Source organism: Girardinichthys multiradiatus, chromosome 7 (assembly GCF_021462225.1).
Source record: "Girardinichthys multiradiatus isolate DD_20200921_A chromosome 7, DD_fGirMul_XY1, whole genome shotgun sequence".
Classification (NCBI taxonomy): Eukaryota; Metazoa; Chordata; class Actinopteri; order Cyprinodontiformes; family Goodeidae; genus Girardinichthys; species Girardinichthys multiradiatus.
Window position 1 is genome coordinate 39,820,063 of NC_061800.1, and position 15,504 is coordinate 39,835,566.

The following is a 15,504-nucleotide window of genomic DNA, read 5'->3' on the forward strand; positions in this document are numbered from 1 at the left end:
TGTTTCCTTTGATGTGTTGGCCTGAGCTCTCCCTGAAGCTTTTATCAATCTGAAATGCAACTACTTAAAATGGCAGAAAATAAACAACTTAAATGCCATCTTGACTCCTCTTTTCGCTGTAGAATTTGTGTTAGTCTCTTATATCCCCTAGACCAAGCCAGGGGACGTAACAGTCACATTAAAGTAATCTTATTGAAACAATAAAAAATTAACTAGAAAATAACAATATAAATAAATTAAATACTTATAATGCTTGTAGTATATGCAAGGATATCTGTTTTTTTCATGTATAAAATGATCCACTGGGATAATTATCTGGACCACAGCCCAGCCAGAACTTAGAAAACAAGGCTCAGGGGTTCTGATGTGAGGGGGGTGGCAGGAGAAGTGGAGAGGAGAGACGCCTCCATCTGTACTGGTGAAGCTCCAAAGTTTGCATGAAGAAGTTACAATTTTGGGCTTTGTGAGGATGTTCATAGATGTCACAGGACGTCACATTTCACAAAATGTACTTAATTTCTTCATGTTTAGAACCTATTCTTAATCTCTAAGGCCCAATTTGTTGATGGACTCACCATTGTCAGCAATAGCAACTTTTGCTATTCTGTAAATATCTTCCATCTGGTTTAGGAGTGTGTTCATAGTTAGATGAGAAAACCAGAATTGCAGCCTCCGCTTTAATTCATCCCAAAGGTGTTCAAGAAAGGTTGAGGTCAGGACTCTTTGCAGGCCAGTCAAGTTTCTCCACACCAAACTTAAACCTGCATTCATGAAGGGTATGGTAACACCATATTCATTTATTTGGTGGTTTGATCCAATTCATTTGGCAATAGCTTAAGTGCCAGTACCAATATTGCAAAATCATTTATAACTGTGGACAGTTTTGTTTTAACTCCACACATTTTGACATAATTGATCATTTAAGAAAATTCAATTCAAATTCAAAAATACTAAATCGATGACAGAACCCATACATTGAAAACCAATAACTTCTTAAACATCCTTTAATGATGTCTGTATCATTGTAGCTCCATTGAAGTTGTGTGTTGTATAATTATTCCACCCTGAAAACATAATGGCTCAAAAAGGGCATGAACCTAATGCAATTTAGATGTCTGATAAATGAATGTAAAGATCTAACCAAAACTCTGTGTCCTCCACAACTCCTGAATGCTTGTCTGTTAAGATGGTCAAACCTTTCTGTTGTTGCTTATTTGTTGATTTGTAATACTATATATGCTAGAACCTTTTGGTTGAGTCATATTTTTTAAACATCATAGCTTATATATAAAGCATAAGTTGAATGTAAGCCTTTGTTTGCACAGAGCACATGCATTAATTTGCATTTTTCATCTTAATTTATTTCAGTTTCATTGATCTTAAAATAATACTGATGATAATGAGCAGTGAAATTGCATTTCATCCCTCTGTATCATTAACAGCCTTTAAAATGACAAGAGTTTATCAGAGGTACAGCTACTTCATGTACTGCATTAGATAGTTGTAGAAAGTTATTCTGGTGTATAATCTTCACAGTGGAGGAGTTTTATTTGACCCTTTTTTGCTATGCATAATTACACCATTCTTTGAACATTTCCTAAAAAAAAAACCAACTAATCAGTGTCTTATTTTTAATGTATGCCCCACATTTACATCACAACTTCTTTTCTTGTTTTTCAGCTTAACTTTATTTTATTTCTGAACATCGTGCGAGTGCTGGCCACGAAAATTCGAGAAACAAACGCAGGGAGATATGACACCAGGAAACAGTACAGGTTTGTATTAAACCGGCCAAAAATCTAGAAAAATCTGCTAACAATTCCAAGTCTATGGCTGCAGCTTGTTGTGTGTTATCTCTGTCCATGTATGTTAGGGTTTGACTAATTGATACCTAACAATGTACTTCTATAAATGTCCTAAGTTTGTAGAAGAGGCAATGAGATGCTGTCTAAATCACCAGTCCAGAGGCATGAAGCTTGAGATATCACTGTAGTAGTTTGTCTATTTTATTTGGTTGTTAACAAGCTTGAACAAAAGAAAACTTGAATTTCTTGTTGTTGGTTGAGGGGAACCAATGGTTAACGTTAGAGATGTCTCAGTCAAGACCTTCAGTCCCTGATACCTAGTCTTGTGAATGATGTGGGTGACAATCACATTTTTGAGAAGTTTGATCTGAATGATACATTTTTACATCATGAACTTGAAATGAGCGCATTTCATAATGCTATAACTAGCTGCATGAAAGATGTGAATTGAGTTTTTATTTTAGGGAGCAAGGTTTTGTTACATAATGCTGAAACAAGCAACACCTCCAGCGTGAGAGCTTAGTGGCTCTATGTGTGTGTCTGTCTTTGTAAGGGACCTTGAATGATGATGTGTGCCTCTCGGTTAAGCTTTATTAAGATCACATTAAATGTAAGACTATAAACTGACAAACTGCCCCAACCATTGAAACTAATGAATTAAACTGAGGGTTCTTTTGCACTCCAATATTGGTGTTACTGGAATCTCTAGGTGAGTTTGCAGCTACAGCAGAGAAGACCTGAGAAAGTTGCAGCTTTGTGTGTTCTAGCTTTTTTCTTCAGAGTATCATACAAATTATAGCCACATAACCTATCACATGTTGTCTTCAATTCACGTGAGTGATAATTTTGTCAGCTGATATGATAAAAAAATATTTTCTTCTAAAATACATACACCATCTTTGCAGTGTCTTAAAAGTGGCTGAAGTTACAAATTTAATCTATAGACTCCCTTTCAGTCAGTTTCTCAGACTCATTTGTTTTTTGCATATGAATATGTGAATGAGAGCAGCTGTTTTGGGAATGTGAGAATAATTAAATACAGTTTATCTGAGCAAAGTGAACAGAAGCATACTAAACAGATGTAAATAGTCTGGCAAAGGCGCTGCGTAATGTTGCAGTGGAACGTGTGCCCCATTTATCCATCTGTGATGGCAAAGGTGTGTGTACATCTATCTATCTATCTATCTATCTATCTATCTATCTATCTATCTATCTATCTATCTATCTATCTATCTATCTATCTATCTATCTATCTATCTATCTATCTATCTATCTATCTATCTATCTATCTATCTATCTATCTATCTATCTATCTATCTATCTATCTATCTATCTATCTATCTATCTATCTATCTATCTATCTATCTATCTATCTATCTATCTATCTATCTATCTATCTATCTATCTATCTATCTATCTATCTATCTATCTATCTATCTATCTATCTATCTATCTATCTATCTATCTATCTATCTATCTATCTATCTATCTATCTATCTATCTATCTATCTATCTATCTATCTATCTATCTATCTATCTATCTATCTATCTATCTATCTATCTATCTATCTATCTATCTATCTATCTATCTATCTATCTATCTATCTATCTATCTATCTATCTATCTATCTATCTATCTATCTATCTATCTATCTATCTATCTATCTATCTATCTATCTATCTATCTATCTATCTATCTATCTATCTATCTATCTATCTATCTATCTATCTATCTATCTATCTATCTATCTATCTATCTATCTATCTATCTATCTATCTATCTATCTATCTATCTATCTATCTATCTATCTATCTATCTATCTATCTATCTATCTATCTATCTATCTATCTATCTATCTATCTTTATTACTATAACACCAAATTAAACCATACATTAAATTATTTCAAAAATCTGTTTTAGTTGAGCGTTTTTTGACTTAATTTGCAGCATGTGGAGCTGATGCAAAAGACAGTAAACTCATTTACATTCTCAGTGAGGACAGAAAAAAGGTGTTTAATGTAACATACTTTGAGAATTTCAACATTGACTATCTTTTTTTTATATATGCACTGTGCTGAAGAAGTCAGAAGCCTGTTTCCATGTCTTCAATTCAATTCAGTTTATTTATATAGCGCCAATTCAAAACCCATGTTGTCTCAAGGCACTTCACTAAGTCAGTTCCAATTAATCTTAATCATTGAACAGTGCAATCAGATTCAGTTATTTATTTAAATTGGATAAAAAAAAATTTCCATCTAAGGAAACCCAGCAGATTGCATCCAGTCAGTGACTTGCAGCATTCACTCCTCCTGGATGAGCATGTAGAGACAGTGGACAGTCACTGGCGTTGACTTTGCAGCAATCCCTCATACTGAGCATGCATGTAGCGACAATGGAGAGGAAAAACTCCCTTTTAACAGGAAGAAACCTCCAGCAGAACCAGGCTCAGTGTGAGCAGCCATCTGCCACGACCGACTGGGTGGTGGTTTGAGAGAACAGAGCAGAGACACAAAGAGAACAAAGAAGCACTGATTCAGGAGTACTTTCTATGGGAAGGAAAAGTAAATGTTAATGGATATTAAACACTGAAAGACAGGGCCAAGTGGATCATCTGTAGAAGTTGGGCATTAAGTTGTTGCCAGCAGAAGCTCGGACGATGCCCCTCTCCAGAAAGGTGTCACAGGTAGACACAGAGTCAGGCCAGGTGTAGCTTCTAGGAAGAGAAAAGAGAGAGAACATAAAGTTAGAAGCTGAAATAACAGCAAATAATGCAAAATTGGAGAGTAGTTTGAGAATGTTACAGAGAGAGTGAAAGTGGTCATTATGTCCTCCAGCAGCCTAAGCCTATAGCAGCATAACTACAGAGATAGCTCAGGATAACCTAAGCCATCCTAACTATAAGCTTTATCAAAAAGGAAAGTTTTAAGCCTAGCCTTAAAAGTAGACAGGGTGTCTGCCTTACGGACTAAAACTGGGAGCTGGTTCCACAGGAGAGGAGCCTGATAACTAAAGGATCTGCCTCCCATTCTACTTCTGGAGTCTCTAGGAACCACCAGTAAACCTGCAGTCTGAGAACAAAGTGCCCTGTTAGGAACATATGGAACAATCAGATCTCTGATGTATGATGGAGCTAGATCATTAAGGGCTTTATATGTGAGGAGGAGAATTTTAAATTATGTTCTGGATTTAACAGGGAGCAAATGAAGGGAAGCTAAAGTAGGAGAAATATGATCTCTCTTTTTAATTTTCATCAGAACTCTTGCTGCAGCATTTTGAATCAGCTGAAGGCTTTTAACTGCATTTTGTGGACATCCTGATAGTAAAGAATTACAATAGTCCAGCCTTGAAGTAACAAATACGTGGACTAGTTTTTCAGCATCACTCCTGGATAGGATATTTCTAATTTTGGCAATGTTCCGGAGGTGAAAGAAGGAAATCCTAGAAATATTAATATGGGATTTAAATTACATGTCCTGGTCAAAATGCAGCAAAGTCAGATTTTCCAGTAACAAAACTATTAACATACTTTTTCAAACTCTATAGATTTATTGCTAACTTTATACAATACTAGGTATTTTATAACCAATCACATCAAATATTTTAATCCTGGACACTGTAAAAAACCAATTACCTAAAGTTTAGAAAGTTAGAGGACATGCTGTGCTCATGGGTGCCTGATTATGTCATGAAATGGAAGAGGCATAATTAACCCCAGGGCTCCAAAAACTTTGTCTGATTAAATAAATCAAATGTTGTTGGGACACCAGCCATGGGTTACTACATTAAAGGCCAATATAAACTTTTCTGGAACTTTCAAAATAAATCAAATTAACCTTCTTCCTAAAACAGCCCAGGAAGCGGCGAAATCAGAGCTGGAATCTTTGACCCAAAGACACCTTCCCACCTCCGCTTGCTCTCACTCTGGCTGTGCACCTCAGCTAATGGAGAGAGCAGACCACGCATCAACTAAAGGAAGGAGGAAGTTAGGAGGTCTCTGAGAGGACTCTGAAAATCTTTGTGAATACGGGCCCAGACGTTTAGTTTGATGTGCTCCTGACTGTTAAATGAGAGGGCATGTTGTGGTGAGATCAAAAGAGCATTCTTCAAGGACCTTTTGTAAGACAATAGTAACAGCCCATGAGGATGGTAAGGGTTTAAAGAGTTCTCTAAAATATTTGAAATGGGCCATTTTACTGGATGGAAAATTAACTACAAGTGCAGGACATTCAAAGCACCTACCAGCATGTCTGGCTGTCTAAGCAGGTCTACCCTGAAAGCAGATAGCCAGATGCCAAAAGAAAGGTGCCTAAAACGTTACTATGGGACCTACAGCAGACTTTTGCTAATGTGATAGTGCATGCTTGGATCAAAAGGAAACTGCACAAATGTAACTACTTTAATGGTTTTAGGATTTGATGCAGCAGGACCTCACCCACCCGCTATCTTTGAATCCACCATGAATTCTGACGTGTATTAGAGGGTGCCTGAGAAACATGGGAGGCAATCTGTTAAAAAATAAACACCTAAAGCAGAACTTCACCCTGCAACATGAGAGTGATCCAAAACATACCAGTAAATCCAGCAAGGACTGGCTGGAAATTAAGAAATGGAACTTTTTGGGACAAAGTCGAGACAAAGTCAAGATGTTCAACTAATTAATATGCTGTGAAGTTACTAGAAGCGGGCTGTACATGCAAAACAACTCACACATCTCGCAGCTGCAAGTGAGGAGTGACTCAAACTTTCCTCAGAAATATATCAGAGACTGGTAGCTGTCTACAAGAAGCCCTTACTTTAAATCTAGCTGAGGACAGAGAGCACATTTGTTGATATCTGGTTTAGTGACTAGAATTAGCCAAGTTTTTAGTGTTTACCTATGATTCAACTTCAACTTCTTTTCCAAAGATGCACAAACAATGGATTAGACAACACAATGTGAATACCTTTTTTTATTGGGTGTCCTAACTTATTAACATGAATGCAGTAAATAAGTTTTGATTCTGCGCCTGACATTGTAGTTGAAAGTTAAAACACACACATACACACACACAAACACACACACACACACACACACACACACACACACACACACACACACACACACACACACACAGAGATCCATTCCCACATCTGCAATTATCTGTATTTCCTCCCCTGCTGGTGCTGGCATCACCATGTCAGATAGAAACATAATAATTATAGTGTATCATCCCAGAGCCGCGTTGCTTTGAATGCTTTAGACGAGAACATTTTATACAGATGAGATGACGATTTATAAGGACAGATTGTAGTTAGCAAATAGTGCACCATTAAGTTTGTAGGATGATGCCAAACTAAAAACAATTGTGAGGATAAGAGAGATGTATTAATGCACAAGACTAAGTCAGGTTGTTTAAGTTACCCCTTGTCGCTTGCTGGGCTCTTTAGTTTTAATTGAAAATGTAAGTAAGTCAAAGTCTTATTTCTGTGTTGTTTGTTGTTTTCTAAAAATAGAAAAAAATTGCAAATGCATGAATTTATCATTTTAAGAGAAGTTAACCATACACTAATCAAAAAACAGAAAAGTGAGCATTGTTGTGATTATGAATCTAAAAATATTATTTAATATTTAATATTAATATTTTATCAAATAATATTTTGGTCTGTTAAGGGTTATCCTGTGAATACCAGCCCAGTAAGGCGATAGTATTAGGACAAAATAGAAAGGTGTGAGATGAGCTCTAACATTATTGAACAGCATAAACTCTGCAAATATATGGAATGAATTCACACAATTTCTTAAAATACAAGAATTTATTAACAAAAATAAGTCAACACAAAGTCAAACATATTTCAATCAACAAACTCTTTACTATACTAAAACAATCCAACTAAACTACCAAGCAGAATTAAAGAATAATGAAGACTAATGGACTATGTACAATATAAACAAGTTGATTAAAGATGATTGAAATCATGACCAAAAAGAGTGATGCAACATTACCATACAATGTTTATGTTTGAGAACCAAGGATTATCTTGAAGGATCTGGAAGTGAAGTTAGGTTAGTCTTGGAACCAACTTAGGAAATAATCAGCAACATTTAGACAACCATTCACAATGCAAGATCAGATAAAATATCATTTTAATAAAATAATGTTTTAAATAATGATCTGCTGAATAAAACCAACTTTCTGGATGACTAATTCTCAACGGGGTCTCATTAGCTGCCTTTATTTATTAAAATAATATTTAAAGAAATATTATTAAGGGAATATTTTGGAAAAGGGCCAAATCTTTCTGGAGAAATGGGGCTTAATGGTGTTTAGATAGTTATCAAATTTAGTAAAATGATGTTTAGGGACTATTATTTACTGGATTGTAGACTAAACCTTTCTGGGTAAATATTATTTAGCACCAGAATCAAACACACACCTTTAAAAATACCGTCAATAAAAAAGTTAAAATGCATAAGCGCGGACGGCGCGTTATGATCAATCTTCTGTTTAGAATCACCCTTCAAATAAAGTTTGTCTTAACTTTAAAAACATACAAACACAGAACACAACCTGACGCACGTGTGCTGCAGATGGTCCGCTAGCACCAAGTTGCTGAGTTCAACACACAAACAAAACCAAACTTCATAAAATTGAAAAACGTTTAGATTGTTTCATTCTAAATCACTTTTATCTCTCTGCCCAAAACCTAACCTCATGAATGTGTTGAGGAGTTGTCCGGGTGACGACGACGTTTGAAGAAACGTCCACAGTCAACAAACGGAAAAGGGGTTGCTTTTCTACATGCAGTGGCATCATGGGAAGTCCGCTGCTACCCCCCCTCCCCCTTCCTCAGTTGCTGGAAGTCGGTTAAATGCAATTTATTTTGAAAATTTCCGAAAGGTTTGTACCGGAGTTTTAATGTTATTTCCATGCCTGTGGGTCCCAACAGCATGAAATATATATATATAATGAAACTAAATACAGAAGACTGTGCACCTACATCCCCTCAAAGAATGTTTCAACAGCAAGGTAATTGTTTAGACCAAAACAAGTACAAGTTTTGTTTTTGGCTCAAACAAGACCTGAATGCTAAACTGGTGTTATGCTTTGGAAAAATACAGACCAGGATACTGACCAGGAAAACGTTTATTCACTCTAGGACTTATACTTCATTTTATTGATTAATTAGACACAGGCTGATGTTTTTAACCCTTTTATTTATGGTAAATCTAACAATTTCCATTCACAGCTAATGAAAACACATCATTTAAGATCAGAATATCACACAATACTAATAACTATTATATTTGTAATATAGAAATGTGGTCTTAATGAAAAGTATGAGCCTGTTCAATGTAATTTTTAATCTGACAAACAAGGCCTATAGGAACGCATATTCTAATTTGTTAAGTGACTGTAGATGGCACCATGAGGAAAGAAAATTATGTGGCAACATAATATCTCAAGAAATACACCAAGATATGAATACATGGGAACAGTTAGGTCATCCAAATCTGCAACGACCCTAAACAGACTGCCAGATTAGTTACAAAGTAGCTAAAGGACAACTAAGTCAATGTTTCCCAATGACTTCTGTGCAATAGGTTTTTGGACATGAATATTCTAAACATGTTTATTTTGTTCAGGTATGGAAAAAAGTCTTATGTTTTTGCAGTAGCTTTGTAATGATTGTCACTCTTGCAGCAATGTCTCCCACCTAATGCATGAAGCTATTGCACAACTGGAGAGCCCCTTCAGTGAAAGTCTGCTTGCTGTATGAATCTGCAAAATTCCATTTGCCTGTCACTTTGCTGCAGGTACCCCTAAATTTCCCTTTACTGTCCTAAGGGACAATAAAGGATATTTATATTCTATTCTATTCTATTCTATTCTATTCTTAAATGTATGTGCATTTGTGATCTGGATCTGGTCATTTATTTGGTAAATTGCTTGCATGTGTATAGCGATTATACAGTCCCTAGAGACCCGTAAGCACTTTACACTACAATCACCCATTCATCCACACATTCACACACTGACAGTGGTGATATATATATATATATATATATATATATATATATATATATATATATATATATATATATATATATATATGGTCTTGGTCCTTTGAATGAATGAGGCATTCCAAGATATATGGAATATATATTTAACTGCCATCTTATACCTGTTTAAATAAAAGCAGATGGAAATTAGCCACAGGCTACAAATATGTATGTATTTGTTCATTAATATGCCTTGTCCTTTGGTGTAAATAAAAAGAATCAGAATTTGAAATCAGTCTGATTGAAAATGTATGGGCAGAGCTGGATATGAACATGCGAACAGGGAGGCCTGAAAACCTGACCCAGTTATACCAGTTCTTTTAGGAGGAATGGGCCAACATAACAGCAAACTATTAGGAGAATCTTGTGGAAGGATACCCAAAGCAAATGACCAATGTCATACAGTTTGAAGCAATGTTAAGTAACTTTATATAAACCTTTAAGAAAGTAATTACCATGATCTTTCTCATTATTCTGGTATTTAGAAAATAGAAATTATTGTGTTGATACTAACTGAGCTACAACAGGGAAAGCAAAGAAAGGGTGTATGTAAACACCTTGTTTAAACTATAAAAATATATTGTTTATTTTTTGAACAGAAAACTGGCAAAGTCGACCCTTGTGCTGGTGCTGGTGTTTGGCATCCACTACATCATCTTCATTGGAATGCCTCATACTTTCAAAGGACCAAGCTGGGAGACCCGCATGTATTGTGAGCTATTCTTCAACTCCTTTCAGGTATTTTCTGCTTACTTTTTAGTTATGTAACATCAGCTAAAAAAAACTCCAGGGTTGCAGTTCTTTGCAAAATCAGGGCATATAATGAAGCAATGCACCATCAGATCTTCTTCCACTGTTGTTTTTTTTTTACCTGCATTAGTTTAAGTCTCTGGACTTAATTTACTTTACATTTCCCTACAAAGTTTTCACTCAACACATCCTTTTGTTTTGTTATTTTTGTAAAATACTCTGTATTGCATATTTTGATACCTCCCAGTTGCAGACTGTCTGTGATACTGACACCTAAAGCTAAATACGTCGCTTACTTTTTCCCACCTCCCTGACACTTAGGAGTTAGTCTCTATAGTTGGTTGTTTATTTTCTGAGCCAAGTCTCTTTAAATATATCCCCAGGTGGAGGGTGACTGCTTCATCTGTTCTCTAACTGCACTGATATTGTACCCTGTGAAACCTCAGTTTCACAGACCTTGTGGATCAGTGCTACTGGCTGCACGTTGTTCTGCAGAACTCTGATTGTGTCAAGATCAGATGGCTCCATTTGTTTAATTATTTCTGTGTTTGTGCTGTTAATCAACAGGTGTCCTAGATGTTGCCAGTTTAAACAAAAACATTTCACACAGACTCACAAAAGACAATGAACAATTCAAATGGTCCAGAAATGAATTATCACCTGCTGCTCTACATTTTTTATACTTGACGACCCATTTCTGCCATAATACGGAAACTAATTGAAGTGATAAATCTTTTTTTTGTTCAGAAATGACGCAAGGCCGGGATCACATTTATTTTGCAATTTCACAATAACACCTCAATCCATTCCTAAGATTAAACATGATAAACATGTTTAGAAACATGATAGAAACTTTGTTTCAAAGTTTACCCTACAGATAGAAGTGAAAAGTAGATGAGTTTGGATAGTAAGGGTTGTAAATAAAACTTTTAAAAGCATTTTCAGATATAACACATGATTGTTGTTTGCTTTCATCATGGCCAAAATAAATCTGAGAGTCATACCAACCTAATAAAACATAGTTTGCTGATGTAATTAGCCCCAAACCATGTAGGGGACAAAGCAAATATGTGGAACAAGGTGCTCTGGTTAAAAAAAAAAAAAAAAGTGGTCAGTAACTGTGAGATTACACAAAAACCACTGGCAATCATTATGAAAGGAGCTGTAGAGAAATAACCAAAGATCACATACATCTTTTCATTTCCATTTCATGCTGTGGGAAAATTCCAATATTATCTGCTATGAATTACTCTGGGTGACTGTCAGTGTCGAGAGTTATTATTGTACATTAATTTGCAGAGAAGAAGTATGATAATGAGGTTGATTCATGTTTATAATTAGGCTTACCCTATGTTGAACGAACAATTCAATGCGTTAGAATCAGTGCAGCCATTATTTTAGGCCAAGTAATCAGTTTCTTTTGAGCAGTAAAATACATGTTTTAGTCTAAATATTTTTTGACTAAAACCTGTTATTATTGCTGAAACTGTAAGCCTGTTTGACATCTAATGTCAAGTTCTACATTATTTAGGAGCTGGTCATTTCAACAGATGACAAATGGTTTGGCCGACTTTGTAATTCAAAGCCAAACCCTGAGCTGGGCAGTGGATCAGAATTATTCGAAACAGGCTTCTTAGACCAAATGCTTTTTAGTAGCATAATGACACAAGACAAATTTGTGATGTAGTAACATTTACTGCCCAAATTGTCTACACACTTTTAAAAATGGAAAAGTGTGCAAAATTATAATGAAAAATCATGTGTTAAATGTTTTACATCTGCTCAAAAATGCTACACTATTCAAACTATGATGAATTGAGAACAGTTAAAATTGTCAAATTGCTTGCACCGTTTGAACGTTTGAGCGTTCCCTCAGCAGATTTAAATCTTGTACCTTCATACTACCCAACAATATCATTTGACATCTTTCCTGTCTCACAAAACTCCCCAAATTCACTCAGCCAAATATGAGATGCAAATTCTTTGGATCTGACGGGGATGGGGTGGAATTGGATTGGCTGTGACTCAGGAGCTTTTTGTGATTGAGAAATGCTCTCACTGCTCACAACCCACAAAAGCACTTTGAAACAAAAGCACTTCTAGCTGCAAACAAACTAGGAAAAATGCTTCATGAATCCAGTTCAATCACATTCTCAGGTCAAAAATAACATCTGCACTTCAGCATTTCAGATGTCAGCCTGACATTCTTCAAAAGAATTAATATTTAGGGAATTAATAATGTGTATAATTAAATTTGTTTGGCATTTTTAAAGTTTTACAGTAACATTAGATATGCTAGGTGTGTCACTGAATCACTTTTATGATGATTGATTAAAAAGGTTTCTGCACAGCGGTCTTACTTATGGTTACAGAAATAAAATAAATTATTCCCAGCAGCCATTAAATCACATCTGTGAAGGTTGATAGGATTTCTGCTTTTGTGACACTGCCAACTAAATTTGATGTGGACCCTATTTGTGATGGTATCCGGAGACAAATACACAATTTTGTTGCACAATAAAGATCAAAATTAGTCTCTCACCCATTGAGACAAAATAACACCCTGAACTGCAGCACCTATAAAGAATGATCCTGTTGGTTTATTAGCAAGGTAGAGTGTAAAAACATTTGAAAGTCTAAATGACAATGGATTAGCACATAGAAACTGCCATTAATTTTTGGAACATTACAGACTTTCATTTGAGGGGATGAAGCATTGTTTGCCCATCCATCTGTTGTCTATAGCTGCTTATTTCCTTGCAGTGTTTTGTGTATGTGAGTGTGGTTGAGGGGGCGGAGGTGGGTTGGGGGGTCACATAGATGCCCTATCCCACCCCCAAACACCCACCCTTAAGACTCAGTTATAGTCAGCGTTCAGGGGGTTGTGCAGGTCTCCGCTGACGTTGCTCAAACCTGGACAAGAGCTGAATTTGTTTATACTTGATGCTGACATTGGTGCAATATTCACCGAAAACACAGGGGGCAGTGTGCTACATAACCAGTGGAAATGTAGTAAAAGAAGAAATGCTTGAAGTCACAAGCCAAAAATGGCTGTGTGCACTATTAAAAACATTTTTTACCAATATGATTCTGTTTCTTGCAAAGTTTCAGATTCATAAGAGTAAAACAATGAACAGAAAACCACTTTTTGACCTCTTTGTAAAGGATTTAAAACTGTGCCTACATACAATTTCGGACTCTTAACAATAAAAATACAATAAGATCTTTCTAACACTTAATGCATACACTGTAACTTTGTAACTCGTATTTATGTTTCTCTTACCTTTTTTTGTTTGTCGTTTTTCTTTTCTGTTACTCTCTTCCTGTTCATGAAGAAGTGATTTATTTATGTTCGAAATGTTTGCACCTTCAGCTTTGTTCATTCTGAATGGAGCACAAGGCATGTGAGAATGGGGCAGCTTAAAGCAGGATAACATCCGTTATCTTTCAGCTATCTGATATAAATCAGAGGTCTGTGACCTCTTTAGGCCTTCCTCAGTGGCTTTCAATAACGTTTGCTAAAAATGATGAAAAACCAACAGTTTTTAAATTAAGATATGATAAAAATGCAAGTTTTATATTTGCTAAAAATGCCACTTTTCATGTAATTAGATTGGAAACTATGTGCTACCATTTTCCACAAATATCAACATACAAAGGAAGAAATTGTAAACCATCCTATCATTTTTAAGTCTAAAAATAGAAATGAAATGGTTCTTAAAAAATAGCAACATATTTCTTATGGTAGATCTTTATCAAACAAAATAAGTCATCTTGGTCATGTAACATTTGCAGCTCTAAATGAGTATTATTGTAATGTGGAGCCAGGGTGATAGAATTCACATACTGGGTCAAGAATACAGACACAAAATCTTTGGAGTACGGGAACTCATCGTTTATTCAGAGCTCTCTGGCATGCAACTCAATCCAACCCACACGTCATAACCAGGAAGTTGCAGGAAGTGCCAGCCATTTCAAAATAAAAGCACATAAACATACCTCCTTTGCTTACATTATTTTGCTGGACAGAGGCCAAAAATGCCTCTTTGGATCGTAAAGGTTGCAGACCCCCAGTTTGGAACAAAGTATACTTATGTGTTAGGTCTGCAAAGCTGGTAAAGACATACCAGCTTACATGACACTTTAAAAAAGCAACACATGGTCGACCAAAGAGCTGCACAAACAGGTAAAACATAGTACGAGATAAAACAAATGGAATCATAAAAACACGGACATAGCACAATAAAACCTGAATAAACAGTACAATTATTGTTGGACTCACACTGTGTTAAAAGCCAAACAGTAAAAGAGTGTTTTCAAGTGAGATTTGAAACATCAGTTGAGGGAGCTTGTCCTAAATGAAGAGACACCTCGTTCCAGACTTTTGGGGCCACAATAGAAAAAGCTTGATTCTGCCTCAATTTCCTCTGTGATTTAGGAACCAACAGCAGCATCTGGTCAGCTGACCTGAGAGGAGAAGATGGGGCATGAGGGTTTCTGCAGATTGGACAAATATGATTGCACAAGTCCATTAAGAGACTTAAAAATAAATAAAGTAACTTTAAAATTGATCCTGTAAAAAATAAGCAGCTAGTGCAAAAAGGTTAAGGATTGGCTCTTGTGTCTTGGTACACGTTAAACGTTTTGGACTAGTTGAAGGTAACAGAGTGACCTGGCTAATTTCTGTTAAACGAGAGTGGCAATGATCCAACGGGGATATTATTAAAGCACGGATTACTGATTCCAAGTTACGTCTAGAAAGGTGAGGTTTAATCTTAGAGAGATGTCTGAAATGAAAAAAGGATGATTTTACCACAGCATTAAAGTGGTTATCAAACCTATGGGTTATATCTGTTTTAACACCTAAATTTTTGGCAACAGATTTAAATGAGAGGCAGGGTGGAGAG

At 35.8% G+C, this 15,504-nt stretch overlaps 1 protein-coding gene across 1 annotated transcript in view; it reads left to right on the forward strand.

Moving 5' to 3' along the window:
• The window catches only part of pth2ra (parathyroid hormone 2 receptor a), a 93,804-nt gene that overhangs the window by 67,739 nt on the left and 10,561 nt on the right, over positions 1-15,504 (forward strand). Inside the window, exons 10-11 of the mRNA XM_047369912.1 lie at positions 1,681-1,775; positions 10,447-10,585. Coding sequence (XP_047225868.1) covers positions 1,681-1,775; positions 10,447-10,585 — 234 coding nt within the window. The remainder of the gene's footprint in view (positions 1-1,680; positions 1,776-10,446; positions 10,586-15,504) is intronic.